A 21,373-nucleotide genomic window follows, 5' to 3' on the forward strand; every position below is an offset into this window, starting at 1 on the left:
ATCACAGAAAATGGAATGTCTCATTACACAGTGTGCACCAGCCAAGAGTATGTTGCCCTCTCCAGAAGATCCAGTGAGTTCCAACCCACCAACTAGGATTCTAGAATGGCTAACAGTGCATGTGTCAAGGACCACAGGGCTCTGGTTAGTCTAGGGGTCCAGATCCAGAATTACTATAGGGAAGATCCTTCAAAAACATGCTAACTACTCTCCTGGTGCCCAAACTTTGCCATACTGCTCTCAAGAACATCCACAATCCACAATCACCTCAGTGAGCTTCATAAGTAAGGCTACTTGTGAACTGTAGTTGCAGGGGTGGACTGTCACTTTCTTACACTGAACCATCAGTGAGGAAAACATTTCACACACATACACATCCCACAGCCCTAGACAGCAGGGAGCTACTTGACTGTGCCTGGGATAACCTAAGCTGGACTACTGAGAGAGCAAGACAGAATGGCAACTCCTAGGCTCAGCATCTGAGCCTGCTCCCACCAGCTGGCCAATGTCATAGTCAATGACCTGGCCAATACACATACACCCCTCATTCCTTCCTTCCTTCATTCATTTATTCACTCATTCATTCATTCATTCATTCATTCATTCATACAAAGTCACAGGCTTCATTTTGACAAGATCCCCAGTCAGTCTTTGCTTTGGTGATTACCATGGCTCTGGACAATAAACAATGTTGGGTACTCCCTCCTCCCACAAGAAAAAAGGTAAAAGACTATCCCACATTGTATTTCAGCAATGCCTGCAAGGCCCAATTTCAGAACATGGTGATACCAGGGACATGAGTAGCTTTAGATTCAATGAGCATGAAAAAACTATCTTATTCATGATGGACTTTTAAAAAGGACTCTCGAATACATATCCTATAACTTGTTTATGCAGTCACTTGTCAGTGGGATTGAGGCTACATGGAGTACTTCTGTGCAATCAAAAAAAGATGATATTGTGTCCTCTGGGACAAAATGGATGGAACTGTTGGCATTACGCTTAGTGACGTAAGAAGTGAAAGGCAACTACTGATGGTTTCATTCATGTAGAAGTTAGAGAACTGAAACATATGGACTTGAAAAACAAAAACACAGAAAAAGTAAACATGCTGTCTCTAAAACTTTATGAGAAATATGGTGGTCATCCTTGGGAGGGTTGGGAGCAAATAACTTGGTGGTAGGTGTAATGCAAAACTATACCCTGTCATTTCAGTCTTGTAACTCATTATTAGTCACAAATTAAAAATAAAATGGCTTGGGGGAAAAGCACTCTGGGTAGCAGAGGCAACATAACTCTTACTGGATGTGGACACTTCACTTGTGACAGCTGGCAAGCTGGCAGGCCTCTTTCTTCTTCTGAGGGAAGCCCAGTCCTCAGCAGCTACTGGATCCCATTTCCCTCTGCTTTCTGCAGTGCCCACAGAGCCACCCTTCCTCGGTCCTCTTCCTGCCAGTGAGGGTCGCCAGATTCCCATTCTGGGGTCCTGGGCTGACCTAGGGATTCCTGGTTGATAACAAAAGATTCCCAAGAGCCTGATCTATATTCTGGGCACCTGGGGAGAGGCCAGGGCTGGCACAAGGAGAGAGACTGGAGGCTGACCTGGGTGGGAGGACATGGCCTTTGCACAGCAAGCCTCAAGGCCACCACAGATACATACAGGGACAGGCACACAGGCACACACTGCCACTGGGAGGCAGGGCACAGAGACACACACACATGCACACACACACACACACAAACACACACAGCACACACTAGGAGGTGATGAATGTTACTGAGATGGACTCAAAACCAAGGAGTGGTAGGGTAAGAAACAAACAGAAACGAAAAACAAAGCACTTGCGTTCGGATGGAAAGCTGTTGAGTGGCGGGCAGCTAGGGCCCGAGCTCAGGACTGGGAATGGTGGGTGCTGTTGGGAGAGTTCTCAGGAAGAGTGGAGGGACACTGCCTTTGGAGAAGCCTGGAGGAGGTGGCCAGTTTTCGCAGGGAGGGTGGCCCCTGTCAGAGTGGTCATGACACAGAAAGCGAGCAGAGGGGAGGCACTTACCTGCAGCCCGGGTGTGGCCCGCCCACACTTTGGGCTCAGTTTAAACAAAATCCTTGTGGGTACTGCTCAACCATGAACAGTCAGCTCTCTGGTATTTCAAATAAGCTGTCGAGATGGTTAGTGCAAAGAGAAAAAAAAGGAAAGAAAAGAAAGAAAGAAGAAAAGAAACACCAAAAGCGACAATTCACCTGCAGAGCGATCGTGGTGTTCTTCGTAGGGTACTTCCCCACCAGTCCTTGTTCTTTCCGCTTCTTGAATTTCCTAAAGTAGTCCTGTATCAGGAAAGTGGCATAGAACTTCCCCACGGTTACCTCATCATCTAAACGGAGAGACCAGACAGAACTCTCCGGAATCAGCACATTTGGACTAGGAGCCTTAATACTCGCTCTGGCTGGGGGTGGGTTGGAGGGGTGGGGACAGTGAAGGCACTGGGCTCTCAGCTTATACCTGGTGTAGGTTATGTCTCGCAAAAAAAAAAAAAAAAAAAAAAAAAGTAAAAGAAAAAGGAAAAGGAAAAGGAAAAAAATGAAAGCAAGATTTTGCAAAGCAGTTAGGGCTCCAAGTTAGAGTCAGTTAAACACATGGATGTTCAAAAAGTACAGAAAACAATAGACTTGCTGTGAGGTGTCACAAAGCAGCAAATTAGTAACATTGTAAAGTTTTGTCGTGGTGATAAAGTTAAAAATTGAAAAAAAATCACGGAAGGAAAAAGAAGGCTTCCTGGGTCCTATTTTCACCTCCCTGTGCACAGGATCTGCATGATTAATTACCACCACAAATATCCACCAGGTCAATTAACCATCCGCATCCCAATGCCAGGAGATAAAGAAAGAGACCTCAGGAAGATGACAGATGCAGCTCAGAAGGAGAGGAAGGGTCAGAAGAGTAACTGTGGATCCAGATTGATGCATGCCCCTCTGATTCTCTGCAAATATTCTCCCAGTGTGGATTTGCAATTTAGAACATCCTGTTCAGGAAACTGCTGAGTGTTTTTGTTTTTTTCTTTTTAAGGTGATGCATGAGGCAGAATAGAGACTCTAGCTCTCTCTGGGTAAACTGCCTTGGCAGTGGAGGTGTGCTCGGGGGCTCCTGCCAGCTGGCCTACCCTGTGCCAAGGGCCCAAGGTGGAAAGCTCCAGTCCTCCTGAGTGTGGCTGGGTGCTGAGAGTGAAGGCTGTGTAAACACAGCATAAGACAAGGCCCTGTAACATGCAACCCCGTTGGGGGTGGGGGTGGGGGTGTGGGGGAGAGAGTCATCTGGGACTTCACGAAGCACTGACACTGGTGCACGTTGAGTATGACAAGTGGGGACCCTGAGGTCCTCCCTATTCATAAGACATGTGGGTAGGGTTCACTTGGTCTCTATGTGGATACTGCTGGGCTACCCCACACCTTGGCAGTGCTCAGCCTTACTTTTTTTTTTTTTTTAACTTGTTTTATATACAGACAGAGGTAGAGAGATGGAGAAAGGGAGTGAAAGAGAACACAATACTGAGCTCCCTCCAGTATAACGGGGGCTGGGCTCAACCTGGGTAGTGCACATGGCAAAACAGTACAGTATCCAAGCGAGCTATTTCACCTGCCCTCCCTCAACCTTGCTTGTCAGAATCTCCTTCTCAGTGTCACAGAGAGAAGCTGCCCTGCGGTGGCCTGGACACATGCCTTCTGAGCCCACATTGGGCAAGTCATAGAGCACGTATGGGGCCCCTAGTGAACGTCACATCTGGGAATGGGTGAAAGCATGGGCAGTTCACAATGCACTGGCAACGGGCCGGTCAGGAGGTGAGAGGTGATCACCCCCCTCCTTTATCTTGAGCTTTCCCTGCTGTGCCTGGGGGTATCTGAAATAGGACTTCTTTGTGGGAAAGGGGGTGAGGTGCTCTGAATGAATTCTGCATGGGGTCATGGCCTCAGCATAGCAGCTTACCTGCTGACAGGTGAAGAAAGGCTAAGTGACTTGCCCAGGTCAATGGAATTGGGGGGGCGGTGAGTTCAGGGCAAACTACTCCAGAACCCAGGTCTCCCTCTATCTCCTCCTCTTCTTCCTCTCTACTCCCCACCTCAAGAGCCACCTGCTGCTTTGAGGCCCTTCTCTGTTGTATGAAGGAGGAGGGACCAACTGCTGACAAGAGTCCAGGGATGCAGGAGGACGCTCTTCTGGGGCTTAGGAAACAACCTGAAGCCTGGGATTTTTTTGTTTCCTTGAGAGTCTAAGCCTCACTGCACAGTGGGAGGTTTCCAGTTTAGACTGGTCTCAGACTCCTCACCCTTTGGCCTGGGTTGTATTCGTCTGAGGGGCCCAGAAGTCCTGTAAGAGGAGCTTGGCTGCTCTTGGCCCAGAACAGGGGGTGGCAATGCATGCAGTGCAAAGGCTGGTCCACCTAGTGCTTGTAGGACAGCTCCAGGGATTACTCACTCTCTGCTGAGACACTGAGCTAAGTAACAAGGGGCCCTGACAAGAGGAAGAGAAGCACAAGTACAGAAAGGTCCCTGAAGAGAAAGGGGTGAGATCATCCCTGTGATGGGCAGGGAATAGGACTCAGAAAGATAGGTCAAAGAGTAAGGGTCAGAGGTCAGGAGGATGGAGGCAGTAGAGGGGGCTCCTAGAAGATGGACTGGCAGGAGAAGACTGGGAACAGAGAACATGAGTAAGGCTCAGATATGAAACACAAGACTGTCCCCAAGGCCAAAGGTGCCTGCAGTAAGAGCACAGAAGGCATGGCTCACCCCTGAGGATCTTCTAGCTGGGGGGGGGGGGGGGAGGCAGGGGTGTCTCACAGAATACTGTGCTGTGAAGCCTCTAACATAGTGGCCACTGCTCTGCTACCAGGGCTGGAGGGGGCCCTTTGGTTATCCCATGCCAGATATTCTGGCTGCTGGAGTGGCTGCCTGTCACAGTTTGCAAGACACTGAGCCCTTAGGCCTCGAAAACTGCTCATTTGTTGACCCTGTGGTCTGCATGAGTATTCTTACTTTCTCTTTTTTCTTTCTTCTCCTTTCTTTTATTATTATTATTATTTTAATTTTTAAAAATATTTATTTATTTATTCCCTTTTGTTGCCCTTGTTGTAGTTATTCTTATTGTTGTCATTGTTGGATAGGACAGAGAGAAATGGAGAGAGGAGGGGAAGACAGAGAGGGGGAGAGAAAGACAGACACCTGCAGACCTGCTTCACCACTTGTGAAGTGACTCCCCTGCAGGTGGGGTGCCAGTGGCTTGAACCAAGATCCTTACGCTGGTCCTTGCACTTTGCTTCACATGCGTTTAACCCGCTGCGCTACCGCCTGGCTCCCTTTCCTCTCCTTTCTAATAGAGACAGGGAAGGAGGGAGAGAAAGAGATACCTGCAGCACTGCTTCACTACTCATGAAGCTCCCTCCCCAGGCACTTCTACACTTACTGGACAATCCACCTGGACAGACAGTAAGCTGATATAGACACAATGACACAGGATTTCTGGAAGCTCCTCATTCCTCATGAGGGCCCTTTTCCTTCTCCTTGCTGTCTCTCACTGCCATTTGGGCATAGAGTCATTTGTCCCCCTAAGCCTCAACACAGTGACAAAGTCAGGTCCAGCCCATGGACCAAGAAGGAAAGTAGAAGAGTTCTTAGCTTTTGTTCCAAGTTGAGCAGAATTCAACATGATAACGTTTTTCTTTCAAAGGACAGGGGCTTAGATGGTGAGCCAAATTCTGGACTTCTTTCTCCTGATAGAAGGCAAAGATGCAAGAAATGGAATTTGACAGTGGTGTGAATGATGTTATTCCAGGGATTTTCTCCCACTCAGGCAATGACGTGTGAGAGCAACTGGTCTGTCTCAAAGGTGGTGGGACCTGGGCTGTGGACCACAGGGAGGTTTACCCAGACAGGCTGGGCCTGCTATTCTGAAGCATGCATCATGGTTCAAGAAACACGGTCGGGGAATACAGTTGGCAAGAGATAACTCCGATTCCATGCCACCACCCTAAAACAGAATTGCTTCAGAATATTCTCACAGACTGAGAGCTGAAAGGGATGGAGGCTGCAGGAAAAAGCTCAAGCACAGTGTTACAACAATTGGGAAAAAAAAAAAGCAATTTCTCTAAGCCATGCGAACACTCAGCTGAAAGAAAGGACTGGAAACCCAAGGGTTGTTTTAAATGTGCGGTATCTGTTCTCCCGTGGAAAGTCAGGGTTCTAGATTAGAGTATTATATTTGGTGGTGGTGGGGGTGAGGTGTTGGTTAGCTTAACTGCTTTGGTTTTCTCATTCACATTTCTTTGTGGGCTAACTTCCCTGGTTCAGCGCAGGTGGCCCTGCCAGCTATAGGTGGTTCCCTCCAATGACAACTGCTGGCTGTGTCTGCTTCTGGCCCACACTCAGCTCTGTCTGTTCCCCAAGAGCCAGAGAGGTTTCCACTGTCTGTAGGAACAGTGACACTACACTAGTGCAGTTGGTTACAAAACACACTGAAAGTTAACATTAAAGATAGCCAGGGCTGGGATGTCTAGGACACTGGTGTAGAAGCACCAAGTAAACAGATCCTGCACCTTTGAAACTCAAACATAAAACAACCTCTTGAGCTTCTCAGTCCAAATGTAGTTAAACAAAAATTAAAAAAAACACAACCCAATATATATACACATATATATTATTGCATATATATATATATATATATATATATATATATATATATGTCAGAAGATAGTTATTTTATAATCCACAATAAAAGAAAATAAGCATGCCTGTTAGTTTTTTCTTTGCTCTGAATTCTACCTAAATGGGACATTTTGGGCAATTATGATAATACAACCAGTCCCCACAAGAATATTTCCAAAATATCATGTCCTCAATGTGATCTATATTTGGAGTGGGGTGGGTAGAAGTTTTCAATAATATATTATTGAAGAATAAATGGAAACTATTGAGTATTTCATCTTCGATGGAAAAATAGATGTTTTCTTTTGTTTGTTGTGAGATAGCAAGCTTGCCCTCTAATATTAATTCCCCACCAAGCAGAAAGTCCTTGCTCTGGTCATCTGGGCCTGGACTTTCTTCCTGTGGAAGCCTCCCCTGTGTCTAGACTATTTTTCACAGCACCTTAAATGGTCACCCAGGGGGTTGGGGGCTGCTTTGGCAGGTGGCGTTAGGACTCTGGTCAGCAGAGAAAACATTCTGCAAACTCTCTGGGCTTGCTGAGCATATATGTCATTCAAACCAACACACTTGCCAAGAACAACTTAAGAAAGAGATTGCACTGACCACCAGCAGGAGGGACAACTTGGTCCAGGAGCTTCATGCTGGTTTTCTTCCAGATCTTCTTAATTACTGCTCGGAGCTCTTCGTTAGCCTGCTCTAAGTTCCCTGCATTCAGATAAGCAAGAAGGGTTGAGGAAACAAGCCTTGTTTCTTGCACCCAGAAAACCATCCTCTGTTCTCATCATACTCCACTCCACTCTGATGTGGGGGGCATCCCTCCCTCCAGATTCCCCTCCCCAGTTCCCTGCGGGCTCACTGCCTATGTGATGCAAACCCTCACCTCACCCTCCCAGCATGGTGTCTCTTGCAAGAATGGCCATGATGGACTCTGAGACCCCAAGCCTATGGCACTCAGACCCTGGCATCCCTCCATGCCCCAGCCAAGGCCTCCTCTTTTCTCACTGCCCTCAGTGTAGAACACCTTCTCTTCTGACCAGTGCCAGTCCTGCCCACTCCATTGTCCACCCAGGGACTTAGCATCACTTTTGCACAAACCTGACTTTTCTCAATTACCATGGAGTTCACCTGTCTGGGCCCCTTGACTTGCAACTTTCATTTAGGGGGTGATATCTGTCTCCCTAGATAACATGCTAGGATATCAGACCACCCGTCTCTCAGAGAGGCTGGCTGGGGTTATGATTTTATTTTACATTTTTATTAATCAGAGCACAGCTCAGTTCTGGCTTATGACAATGCCAGGGATTGAACCTGGGACCTCAGAGCTTCAGGCATGAGGAATCCTTTGCCGAACCATGGTACTACTTTCTTGGCCCAGGTGCAGACAAGTTTACATGTGCCAGAGCACATGTCAGCTTGATGAGTCTGTCTTTCTGGGAAGGAGTCACCCTGAGAAAACCCTGCCTGCATCCTTTGCTGGCTCCTCCATCCTCTCCCCAACACAGGACTTTTAAGAGCCTGTTCCATTATTTTTCCATTTCCTCGCCTCCTGGGATCATACCTTAACCAAGCATTGACTAGTATTTCTGGCTGGTCAGTCATCTGCCACCTGCCAGAAGCATGTTTGTCTCCTTTTTGCAGAGCAAGAAACTACTGTTAAGGACAAGGAAGCCTGTCATGAAGAGCCATGCACAGATAGATGACAACAGCTGGCATGGACTCACTGTGGTGCTTTATCTCTTCTCTGGTTTCTCACACTCCTCACACCCCCTGTATTCTCCAGAGAGCAGTGGTATGAGCAGCCTTGAAACTTCCTAGGACTGACTGAAGTACAGAGGATGGACAGAAGGAAATGAGGGGGGCAGAGATAGCCAGATGGACCCTCACAGACCATCTCACTATAGTCAGGGTCCCAGACCCCTGGGTATAGGAAGCAGGCAAGGTGGGGCACGGCATTGCCTCCCTTCCTACCACCTGTCCTGCTTTCCAGAACACTCACCTTCAGTCTTGATTTTCAATGCCGTCCGAACCAAAGCAAAGAGGGTGGCATTAAACATGACCGTCCCATCACTGTTCAGAGGCATGTTCATGGCAACCAGTCTCTGCAAACACAAAGTAAAGAGCTTCCTTGAATGCCAATTACTTTTTTGTCTTAGCTGGGGGAGGGGAGGGGAGAGAGAGAGAGAAAAGAAAAGGGAAAGGAGGGGGGGGGGTTAAGCACACCTGACACAAAGCGCAAGGACAGGCATAAGGATCCCAGTTCGAGCCCCGGCTCCCCACCTGCAGGGGAGTCACTTCACAAGCGGTGAAGCAGGTCTGCAGGTGTCTATCTTTCTCTCCCCTTCTCTTTCTTCCCCCTCCTCTCTCCATTTCTCTCTGTCCTATCCAACAGTGACAACAACAATAATAACTACAACAATAAAATAAGGGCAACAAAAGGGAATAAATAAATATTTTTTTAAAAAGGAAGGGAAGGAAGGGGAACAGAGGAGAGGAGAGGAGCAGGCCACAGCAGTAAACTTTTCTTTAATGCAGTGGGGGTGGGGGGCAGGCTTGAACCTGGGTCACACACAAGGCAAAGTTATCACACTATCCATGTATGCTATTTTACTAGCCCTAAGTGCTAATGGCCAGTGCCACTTTTGCCCCTCTTCAATGCCTGTTCTCTGCTTGCCCTTTCTCTCCTTGATAGCCAACCTTCAAGTCAACTCAACAGCACTTAGTACAAACCATGGGGGTAGAGGCAAGAGATGACAGAAACCAAAACTTTAGTCAGGCTGTGCTAGTGGCAAGATACATGCCATTTCCCCCCACTGCTGTGTGATCACCCCAAGGTTCAGGCATCACTCTCCTTTTCTTGTTCACTCTCTAGATGAGTTATCTTGCCTATTCCCTGCCTTTAACCCATGTTCTGGCCAAGAAGGTGTGCTCAGAGTTACATATGTGAACTTCCAGAAAAAGACACCCATGTTTGTTTTTTCCTTTCCTTTCCTTTCCTTTCCTTTCCTTTTCCTTTTCCTTTTCCTTTCTCTTTTCTTTTCTTTTCTTTTCTTTTCTTTTGTCAAAAGGGTTACAGTGTCAGCACTATGAATCCACAGTTTCTGGTGGCCATTTTTTCCTTTTTTTCCCTTCTATTTTATATAATAGGACAGAAATTGATAGGGGTGGGGAGAGAATGAGAGAAAAACAGTCAAAGACAGACACCTATAGCCCTGCTTCACTGCTCATGAAGCTTCCCCTCTGTAGGTAGGGAGAGGAGCTTGAACCTGGGTCCTTGTGCATTCAACCAGGTATGCCACCTGCCAGTAACTATTTGTTTTTATCTATGCAGCCAGAGCCTGATGGGTGGTGGGGTGGATGTCATTTCTGGAGGAACCCAAAGAGCCTCTGCAAGCTCCAAGCAAGTAAGACACACACCTTGCAGGCGACTCTATGTGGGCACAGCTTGCCAAAGCCCAGGGGTGGCTGGATGCGGCGCAGCAAGGTCACCACGTCCAGGTGTTTGATCCGTCCCCTGCAGGGAAAGCACAGAATGTCTTCATCCCATCTTGGCTCTGAGAGAGCCATGCCCACCTCCCTGACCCAGTGAAAGTCCATGCCAACCTACTTTGCCTCAGGGTCGTACTCGGACCATATCCGTTTGAATTCATCCAAATGGTGAGGCCCCAGAATCGACCAGTCTCGGGTCAGGTAATCAAAATTATCCATGATGACGGCCACGAAGAGGTTGATGATCTGAAAGGAGCCAAGCAGGGGGTGAGAGAGGGCAGTGTCAGCTGCAGTGTGGACTGCTTATTGGAGAGGCATGAAAGATTTAAACCTGTTTCTCCAAAACAGGCTGCAAAAATTGTCCTTCAACACAAGGTGAAACTTGGACTGGGTGTGGTATACTACACCAAAGCAAAGGACTCGGGGGAAGGAGGGCAGAGAGGGGGATTGGGGTACTGGTGCATGTTCGTGGCAAAGGACCTAAGCTGACCATGAGAGTGTTTTGCAGACATCTATCACAGGGAGATGAGAGATCATACTCATGTGTCAACAACTGTATTATAATCCACCCTCTCCCCTCAATAAAGTGAAAAAAAATTACTACCAAAAAAATTTCCTTCTTGAGAAGGTTGGTGGTGGGGGTGGGGGAAAAGAGAAAGATAGCCTGGGAGGTAATAGAGTGGATAAGGCACTGGACTCTCAAGCATGAGGTCCCAAGTTTGACTACCCGCATTGTTTGTGCCACTATGAAGCTCTTCTTCTTCTTTTCATTCCTGGTGCTCTCTCATAAATAAATGAATCTTAAAAAAAAAAAAAAAGATTTCTAGATTTCCAAAAAGCTTTGCTACAGTCCCAAGGGAGAGCATGTGGCTTCATCATCTTTTCTTTCAGAGCACACTGAGTACATCATTCCACTGTCACCAAATAATTCACCCTTTCAAGTCAATGCTTGAGTGACTTTGGGGGGGTGGGGGAAAGAAAGAGACAGATCACAGCATTGAAGCTTCCTTCAATGAGGTGGGGCTGGGCTCAAGTCTGGGCTGCACTTAAGTCAAAACAGTGCACTCTCCAGGCAAACTATGTTGCCATTCTCTGAATGACTTAAAACTTTTTCTCAGGGAGCCAATCACCCCATTGAGTTGGGATCAGGGTGGCCTACCTCCACCAGTAAGCACCAATCCCTGCTAGTCACCAAGGCTGGGTGACAAAGGCCTCCCCATTAACAAGAAACACTTCCTTGTCCCCCAGTGATTTGATGGGGAGTGTCACATGGCATGAACTCTGTGTGTTACATGGACAATCATCAAGATGAGGGGCTCCGATGATGGCTTACCAGAAATGCACAGAGCATGTAAAAGCTGATGAAGTAGACGATGGCAAAGTTACTCCCGCATGTGTACTCCTCCCCAGGGTTGTAGTCAGACTCTGGGTCACACAGCTTCCCTGGAAGGCAGGCCAGCATGATCTCCTGCCAGGCCTCACCTGTAGCACACCTTGGCAGAAAGAGCAGGACAGGGTGTTAGAAAAGAAAAGAATGGTGGGTTGGAGGCCAAGACCATTAAGATGCTTTTCTTTGGGAGTCTGGCAGTAGCACAGCACGTTAAGCGCATGTGGTGCAATACGCTGGCACAAGGATCCCGGTTTGAGCCCCCAGCTCCCCACCTGCAGGAGAATCACTTCACAGGCGGTGAAACAGGTCTGCAGGTGTCTACCTTTCTCTCCTCCTCTCTGTCTTCCCCTCCTCTCTCCATTTCTCTCTGTCCTATCTAACAATGATGGCATCAACAACAACAATAATAACTACAACCACAATGAAAAACAAGGGCAACAAAAGGGAAAATAAATATTTTTTAAAAGATGCTTTGTTTTTCAGATATTTGTTTATTTATTTATATGGGACAGCAGTAGAGAGGAAATGAGAAGGGGGAGGTAAAGAAGAAGGGAGACTGCTTCAGCACTGCTTTACCACCTGCAGATAAGAACTAGGGGCTTGAACCCAGGTCCTTGCATGAGGTAATGTGTGTGCTCAACCAGGTGTGCCACCACCCAGCTCCATTCTTTAAGATGTTTTTAACAAGCTGAGCAAGATTTTCTTTTTTTCGGTTAGAACAAGACATAAGTCATCTGGAGAAACTGCTTGAGAAGCTGAACTTATTATTTTCAAATGCACTCATCTTAATGGAAGCCCTCCTACAACTCTGTTGACTTATAACATTGATTCTTTGTGTTAGACAGAAACAGAAGCAGAGATGGAGGAGGATAGAGAGAGAAGGAGAAGGAGGTTATCACAGCATCAAAGCTTCCTTCACTGTGGCAGAGGGTGGCTGGCAGGAAAGTGGCTCAAGCCTAGGCTGTGCACATGGCAAAGCAGCACACTATCTAACTGAACTATTTCCCTGGCCCAACACCAAATCTTTTGGTACTAACAAATGCTTATCTTCTCTAAATGCCATTTTCTTTCTTATTTTCTGCCACCAGACTTATATCACTTGGGCTTAGTGCCTGAACATTTCTATAGCTTCCAGTAGCCCTTTTAAAAATATTTATTTATTTTGCATAGAGACAGAGAAAAAGCTGAAGCACAGTCCCATAACACTGATACTGTGCCTCCTGGGCTAGACCTCTGTGGTGCTGCAGAAGGTCACACTGTCCACATTGGATTTCCACACTTCTGGATGTACTGAAGTTCACATGTCCATGTAAAACCATATACCCTGCACTTTTCCTTGTGGTCTGGGCCAGACCCACTAGCTCCCAATTTGGTGAGCTGAAGCCCATTGCAACCTGAACCACTGTAGTAGTTCCTCTGTGGCTGGAATGTTAGGGTCCCTGTTTCAGAAGACAACACAAAGACAACGAGGCAACAGGGCCCATGGGCAAAGGACACACTGTTCTTGCAGCACATGTGCTCTGCCTCAGGGAGGGGGGAACCCAGAGCCCTGCCCTGCCTGACAGTTACCTGAAGAGCAGCAGCACCGCCTGGGGAAATGTCTGGAAATTGTTGTTCCTGTTGATCTGGTTGTTATCTCTCATGGCCACTTTCCCAAACATCTAGGTGGAGAAACATTGTTATGGGGAGAAAAAATTTTTTTTTCTGTGCAGAAATGATAATACCCAGAAGAACTACAGGTATATATAGGAAACAGTCAGGTTTTATCCACATCCACTGGAGCATCCTCTTAGAAAATATACCACTGCTACTTTAATGATGGCTATTTTGGCCACTACTGGGCCACCCTATTGTCCAGGGCCCTAGTCAGGGAGTCCTAGGATTCCCACACAGACAGGATGAGCCTAGACCTCTAGCAGATACCTCTCCCCACTGTCACTGGTCATCACTATCAGGAACAGCACAGTGGACCCTCTGGTGGGCCTCTACAGGACCTTGCCCTCAATGTGGGTCAACACTGGTGGGGACTGCCTTATTCTCTGAAGGGAAGTTGGGTCAGCATACTCTGCCACTTGAGGAAGACGGGTCCTGAAATGAGTACAGCCTAGAATGTTCCTAACTATGACCACAGAATACAAGCTCAGACCTGCAGTGATGCAGAGGTTGCACAGGCTCCTGTGCTGAATATGGGCCCCAGATCAAATCACTGGGATTTACAGTTAACAATATTTGTATACTTTTCCTATAATTGAGAGCTTCTTTCTTCCCGGATCCAGCTTTCTAGTCCTAATTCCTTCCAACTCTGACACCATCTCCCCAGACAGCACCTTTGTCCCACCTGCATGTTAGCTGTCAGGCTCAGGCAAAAATTTGTAAAGTCACAGGCCCCTTGGACTATACATAAAATAGACCTACTCGCTTTTTCCAAATTGGAGACCCCAAATCTTATTTGCTGTAGTCTATCTTACCTTTGTATTCCTAATTATTAAATGATTTGTTCTGCTTAATGCTTTTTCAGCCACTAAGTTGCAGATGCCATGATGCCAACCTGACTTCACTGGAAGGATGACCTCACTGATGTGCCCTGAAGCCCCACCTCATCAGACCCCTGCCCCACTAGGGAAAGATAGAAAGAGGCTGGGAGCATGGATCAACACGCCAATGCCCATGTCCAGTGGAGAAGCAATTATAGAAGCCAGACCTTCCACCTTCTGCACCCCATAATGATCCTTGGTCCATGCTCCCAGAGGGATAAAGAACAGGAAAACTTCTGATGGAAGGGATGGGAAATGGAACTCTGGTGGTGGGAATTGTATGGAATTGTACACTCTTATCCTACATTCTTGTTGATCACTATTAAATGAATAAAAATATATGCCACTTATATTCATTCCCCCCAAGTGCTCACCCTGGGGGAGGCCACAAAGGAAACAGGGCCTCAGGGCAGAAGTGCGATGGGCCAGACAGAGCAAAACAAAACAGGCTTACAAACACCAAGCTGGGGGGCTAGCATCGGGGCTAACAGGCTCTAGTTAAACCCAAAATTGGAGGAAAGGCAGACACTAGCCAGCAGGCAGGGGGTTTGAAGAGAGAGGAAGCTTCAGAGTTGGGGGCAGCTAGTGGATGAACACATCTCTCCACTCAGTGGGCAGCAGGCAGGTGTCTTAGAGGGTGTGATGTCTGCATTTTGAGTGATAGCAAGGTGAGGGCCATGCTACCTGCAGTCCCCTGAGATAGTTCTTGTTCAGGACAAAAGCCTGAGATCAGAAAGAATGCTTCAGGTCATATGCACATCAGTCCATGCTGCTGAGTTACAGGAGCTCAGGACAGTGGCTCTTTTTCCATCAATCATTTGTCACCATATATGGACGACAGTGTCTGGAGAGAGTCTGTGCAGAGGAGTAGTGCCAAGACCCAGTGTTTCAGAAGATAAGCAGACTTTTGTTCCACTAGACCATCTTTCTGGTGACATGGGTGCAGGAAATATGGTAATCACAGCTTCTTTGGGGTGACATTTCCTGCTGCTAGAAAGCTTTCTCAATGCCTCCAAAACTCAGATTGGGGTGTGGAGTGCTACCAAACCCAGTTTTCCAGAGTGAATTCTACCTCCCCCCTCCTTTAGCCCCTCTAGCTTGGGTTTTCTTGTCACAATCTTCCCTGGTAGTGTCCCGCTGGGGACCCACATCCATCTCCTCTCCAGCGGCCAAAGCATTTGCAATTCCAATTCCTGACTTTATCTTTCCATTCTACTGGACCAGGGTGAATTTTCTCACTGACTTGAGGCTACCCAGCCCATCCTGGAAAATGTGGCTGCCACTTACCTGCATGCCGATGACTGCATAGATGAAGAACAACATGGCGATAAGCAGGGCGACATAAGGCAGAGCCTGGAAAACAAGAGACACTTGGGGCGGGCAGTGGCACACCCAGTAGAGTACACACATTACCATGTTCAGGGACTGGGGTTCAAGTCCCCCAGCTCCCACTTAGAGAGGATGGGAAGCTTCTTGAGTGGTGGATCAATGCTGCAGGTATCTCTCTTCTGAGGAAGCTCATGAGAGCTCTGAAGCTTCAGGCAAGGCAGTGGATAATAGTGCAAAAGAATCCTGAACAGTGGTCAGAGAAGTATCACCGGACACCTCTGTGAAATCATCACAGTCGGAGACTATTCCCAAACACTGGGCATCTCAATGACCTCCACTTCAGCTTCTGGGCATGTCCAGGGGTAGAACTCGTAGGCCAGGCTGCAAAGGAACAGATCTGGCAGAACCTTGAGTCTGTTCAAGTGTCTCTATAGGGCAAAGCCTCAGGAATGAAATCACTGTACCAGACAAAAGGAACTTTCTGACTGATGCTGCAGAAAGGCAGTCACCTGCCTTAAATTAGGGAATGCTTTCTGAAAGATCCACAGAGCTGGTGGCTGGACCAGAGAGGAGAAGTTAACTTGGTAGCACAGCCTGAGATTCTCTTGGGAACATTGAATAAAAGATATACATCTAGTGGAACCCCCATCCTCAGATCTAATAACCTCACTTGCTCTTGTATCTCATAGCATGTAACAGATGTCCCTGTGTGTGACACCCCCTCAGGGAGTGCCCAGAGAGAATACATAATACACATGTGCTCAGAGCATCCTCCTCCTCTCCTACCAGTGGCTGATGTGCTATCTGTGGGTGCCAGCTCTCAGTGTATGGCCCCTGGCCTGGCAGGGCACAGTAACACCGCCTGACAGCCAGGCTGGTCAGCACAGCCCCAGAGGGAGCCCAGGCTCCCTTCACTACCTGTGTGACCACCTCACTAAAAATTCTGCTCACAATGCCCCAGTTTGATGAAATGTTACTCTGGGACAAGACTTTCTTATCTATAATTACTGAGTCATAGAAAATAAAATAAGCTGGATAATTTCCCATATTTGGGAGCTACTCTCTTCCCTGATCCAGCTTTCTAGCCCTTTTTCTAGCCATGACATCATCTCCCCAGACTATAACCTGGGTCCACCTGCATATCAGATGTCAGGCTCAGGCAAAAACTAATAAAGTCATGGGCCCTTTGGAATATACCTAAAATAGACTTACTAGCTATTTCCAAAACGGGGACTCCAATCTTCATCTACAATATTCCAGCCTTTAGGTTCATGATTAATCAACAATTTGTAAGGCTTTATATGTTAACTCTTTTTCAGCCACCAGGTTCCAGATGCTACCATGATGCCAATCAGACTTCCTTGGACAAATGACCCCACCAATGTGTCCTGGAGCTCCGCTTCCTCAGAGTCCTGCCCCACTAGGGAAACAGAGAGACAGGCTGGGAGTATGGATTGACCTGTCAACGCCCATGTACAGCGGGGAAGCAACTACAGAAGTCAGACCTTCCACCTTCTGCACCCCATAATGACCCCTAGTCCATACTTTCAGGGGTTTAAAGAATAGGAAATATACCAGGGGAGGTGATGGGATACGAAGCTCTGGTGGTGGGAATTGTACCCCTCTTATCCTATGGCTTTTTGTTAATATTTCATTTTATAAATAAATAAATTTTTAAAAAAAGCAACAAAGAACCAGGCTAGTGAGATAGCACAACCCAGGAGATAACATAATGTTTATGCTAAAAGACTTTCATGCCTGGGCTCTGAGGTCCCAGGTTTAATCCCTGCCATCACCATAAGCCAAAGCTGAGTAGTGCTCTGGTTAAATAAGTAAATAAAAACAAACAAGAATGGCATTATTGCCTGAATTCATTCTATTCTTTATAGTAACTTTGCAAATGCTGATACTTTATATTAATAATAATTCTTTAGGATTTCATCACTGATCAAGACCAAGTTTGGACGGATGAGTACTAACTGCATCTCAGCCTCATTCCTGCTATATTCTTTTCAACAGGGTTTCTCATTTTTCTTCTCTGAGTTTCTGCATCTATCCTTTTCCCCAGAGCCTACCCCTTTTTCTTCCTTACCTATTAAATATGCTAGCCTCGGTGGAAAAAATAAACACCAGTCACCTCAGAGGTGGAAGGGGGCAGTTCAAACCAATCCTTTATATATCTTTGGATAGTTTCATGTATAAATGTAAACAACTATAACTTTTAATTTTTTTCCCACTTTTTTGCAGAGCCAAAACCTACTGCATTTTACTGCTCTGGACTGCTTTTTTATTCGTAAGGGGAGAGAGGCTGCCAGCAGAGACCATAAGACTAGAGATTCCTCCTATGTCATAGCAACTCCCAGGTGGTGCTGGAGCTCAAACCTGGGTTTTGTGCACGGCACTTAACTGAGAGAACTATCTCTTCAGACCACTTCCACATTTAAAATACTCAAAAAAGATAGAAACAGAGTTTCACAGCTTGCTATCTTAGACTTGTGCATAGCTGTCAATCCCCTATGTGGGTGTACCTCACTCACAAGAATCTTGGGTTGGCAAAATAGCTCACTTGGAGAGTGTGCTGCTTTGCCATGTGCATGACCCAGGGTTGAGCTTGGCCCCCCTCACTGAAGGAATCTTCAGTGCTGTGGTGTGTGTGTGTGTGTGTGTGTGTGTGTGTGTGTGTGTGTGTCCCTCTCCCCCTCTTTGCTTTTTATATTTCTAGCTAAAAAAAGAAAAGAAAGAAAGAAGAATCTGAATGCCTTTTTCCCAGTGGTTTCAGTATAGAAACAGAATGTCTAAGGTGGGATACCAGAAAGTTCAGGAGAAACTCGGAAGCATTCAGGCACAGCAAAGACAAGGCTGCAGCAGTGGGAGAATCAGCTGACAAGCAAGACCTGATCCTGCCTCAAGGTCCTGAGCTCTGCTGCCTCTCCAGGCATACGGCTGTGCTGCTTTGCTGGCCCAGAGGTAGTGTTAAAGCAGGAGGATGTTGGGATTTGTGGGATGAGTTTGCAGAGACCCTCATTCTTTCAGACCTTCCCATTGGGCATCCTGTGAGGGGCCCCATCTCTTTCAGAGCACCTTGGAGCTCCTGAAGGACTCTCAGCTCTGGGCTTCTTGCCACTCTTCCTACTGTCAGGGCCCACCTTGCCATCAAGTCCAATTTGCCAGAGGAAGACTGTGCACACACTCTCAACAGCAGAGAAGCCCCCAGCCTGCTCTTACCTGAAAAGACTTAATGAAAGTCCAGAGCAGTGTCCGGATGCCTTCTCCTCTGCTGAGGAGCTTCACCAACCGCATCACTCGGAAAAGACGGAAAAAGGTGATGGAGATTCTATTGCTCTCTTCAGAGTTCTGAAGGGTTAGCAACAGAGAGGTCAAACCCAGTGGGAAGGAGAACATGCAACACTTTCAGAGAGAACAGCAACAGAGACAAACCCAGGCGACAGAGGTTAAGACTCAAAGGTGTGTCCCCAGGGCCTGTCCACCTTACGAAGCATGGCAATGAGAGGTGGGGTCGGTCACATGCTAACCACACAGCACATGCATGTTCACATGGCCTAGTGTGTTAAGAGGGGGATGGACACTGGGCTGTCCAAGAGGACTGGACACTGATAATGAAGGCAAACCACTGCAGGCACGCCTAGAAGTACGCTCATGGAGAGCACAGAGACACTAGTGAACTCGACATGGTCAGATCAATAAGTCTGAGACAGAGGCCCGGCCCCTGGGACCAGTCACTGATCTTACCCCAGGTGGAGCGGTGGGGACAGGGACATTCTCACTTTCAGTTGGCTTTAAGAGATCAAAGAGTGAAAGTGTGTTAATAACATGGGAAGGCAGTCTCTGGACAGGGGGTTGTCCCCAGCCACCCTTCTGACACTTCCCTGGCTGAGCTGTGACTTAGCTAACATTCCTGGCTCACCCCCATTCTGCTAGAACTGGACTTGTGGGGGGCACAGCCAGGGACCCACGATTGGACACATTGTTGTGGGTTTCAAATCCCATCCCAGGACCTGAGGCTGGCAGCTATCTCATGGAGACCTGGCTGTGTTAACTCAGCTGTCCTGAAAGGGAAAGTCAGGACAAAGACTCTCATCTCTGAGGGGGGAGGTGTTGGGGGGGGGGGGGAGAGGAGGATTTCTCTAGCAAGTTAGGGCTGAAGGTGTCAGGAATTGAGTGACTAGCAGAGTGGTAGCTGCTTACAGCCACAGACCTCAGGCATGTTGTTCTACAGATGGCCCAGGGGGAGCAGATTCCAGCCTCCTGGCCTGCTGTGCATTTGACACCCCACCTTCCCCACCCCCAGAATGAGGACTTGCTCACTTCAACTGGTGCCATTGGCTGGCCACACAAAGTGTGAAAGAAGTTGTAAATAAGACAAAAACAAACACCAGGAGGTATCTTTCAGTTAACAGTGATGGTTGAGTAAGAGGAAGTGACATCTCTTCTCAGTGGTGTTACCCTATACTCCTACAGAGCAATTGGTCCACCAGATGACCAGGGAAAGAAGGGAGAAGAGGGGCCCCAATCTGATAGGGTCCCTTCTCTAGGGGTTCAGAGACAAGGCTCACTGTCAATGACTGGAGGACCCCTGGACCCAAGCAGGTAAGCATAAGAAAACGGTTATCAGGTCTCTGGCAGGACTGGACCTCAGCACCATGGACCAGTTGCCAGGCTCTCTGGGATGCTGAAGGGGCCCCTGCTTCACACAAGGGGCTCAGAATGGAGTCCCTGCTGTGTCTACTGAGGTGATGGGTCACTGCAGTCGCTGCCCTCTGCCACTAACTTGCTTGGGGACAATCAGCAGCTCCTTCCAGGGATGGAATGGTGGGATTTTTTTTTTTTCTTTTTTAAAAACCTCAAGATGACAAAGACATCTGTTCTCTAATGCTGCCACTCTCTCCCCCATGGTCTCCTTCAGGGCTGTGTGTAGGGAGGCTGCAGTGTGTGAGTGAGTGCGAATGTGAGTGTGAATGCACAGACCAGAGTGAGCCTTTGCACTCACACACCTGCAGCATCTAGCCCTTGAGTGAAGGTGGGACCTGCAAAACATGAGAGGCCTTGGGTTGGGGAAATGGCTCTTTCTGGTCACCCTGTGGGCCAAGTCTCTTCTGGCTACAGCTGCTCTCAGTTGGTGCCACCATCTGACTTCAGAAAGAGGCTTCTCCTTTCCCTCTGAAATCTGCACAGCAGTTTTGAAAGGGCTGTAATGGACTGGAAATCATGGCTATTTGGTTTGAAAGATAAGTGAGGAAGAGGAGGAGGAGGAAGAGGCAGCATTTGTGGGGGCAAGCAGCACAGAATGCAGGTAGGGACAGAAGAACACACCCCACACCAAGCCACGCGCCCCCAGGGAGAACCAGGACACCTTTTCCTACCCGGTCCCTCACTGCCACACAAGGCTGGGAACCTGATGCAGGGAGGGTCCTGCTGGCAGCCCTGGGGGACAGTGCAAGGTGCCAGAACAGCTCACACATCAGCTGGAAGGACCTTGGGGATGGCTTCATCTTCAATACAAAGGCTGGTCAAGGAAGGGTGGGTCAGTGCACAACTTGAATTGCCTGTAGTCTTTGACCTGGACCCAACCCCCAGATTCTTACTGAATTGATCTCAGGTGTATCTGAGCTTTGGTAAAATTCAAAACTCCTGGCTGCTCCTCACTCAGTATCTGGGGCCTCTGAGAACCGTGGCCCACTGTCTGTACCCACCCACATCAGCTAGTTCCCTTCAGGTCTGTAAAGGCCATGGAAGAGTTGGAACTAGAGGCAACTCCAGGCTCTTTTTGGGCCCACAAGGGCTCAGTGCTTAGATGAAAGCAGAGACTTAAAGCTATCCCCACCTTCCTTACAAGGGAGGGGGAGGCTTGGGAACTGACATGAGTGAGAACACTGTGGGAATCATGGAGTCAACCATGGGACATCCTAAAGGATATGAGATGAGAAA

At 47.7% G+C, this 21,373-nt stretch overlaps 1 protein-coding gene across 22 annotated transcripts in view; it reads right to left on the reverse strand.

The window, feature by feature from the left end:
* CACNA1D (calcium voltage-gated channel subunit alpha1 D) overlaps positions 1-21,373 on the reverse strand; it is a 375,944-nt gene that overhangs the window by 26,189 nt on the left and 328,382 nt on the right. For 13 of the 22 annotated variants that reach the window (XM_060203120.1, XM_060203114.1, XM_060203111.1 and 10 more), the window contains 10 exons: positions 19,178-19,222; positions 18,653-18,781; positions 15,386-15,451; positions 13,134-13,225; positions 11,508-11,667; positions 10,293-10,420; positions 10,103-10,199; positions 8,685-8,787; positions 7,292-7,393; positions 2,240-2,370 (listed from right to left, as the gene is read on the reverse strand). In XM_060203120.1, coding sequence (XP_060059103.1) covers positions 2,240-2,370; positions 7,292-7,393; positions 8,685-8,787; positions 10,103-10,199; positions 10,293-10,420; positions 11,508-11,667; positions 13,134-13,225; positions 15,386-15,451; positions 18,653-18,781; positions 19,178-19,222 — 1,053 coding nt within the window. The remainder of the gene's footprint in view (positions 1-2,239; positions 2,371-7,291; positions 7,394-8,684; positions 8,788-10,102; positions 10,200-10,292; positions 10,421-11,507; positions 11,668-13,133; positions 13,226-15,385; positions 15,452-18,652; positions 18,782-19,177; positions 19,223-21,373) is intronic. The other 9 variants (XM_060203128.1, XM_060203122.1, XM_060203126.1 and 6 more) reach the window with 3 other exon arrangements.

The sequence above is a fragment of the Erinaceus europaeus genome, chromosome 12 (assembly GCF_950295315.1).
Source record: "Erinaceus europaeus chromosome 12, mEriEur2.1, whole genome shotgun sequence".
Lineage (NCBI taxonomy): Eukaryota > Metazoa > Chordata > Mammalia > Eulipotyphla > Erinaceidae > Erinaceus > Erinaceus europaeus.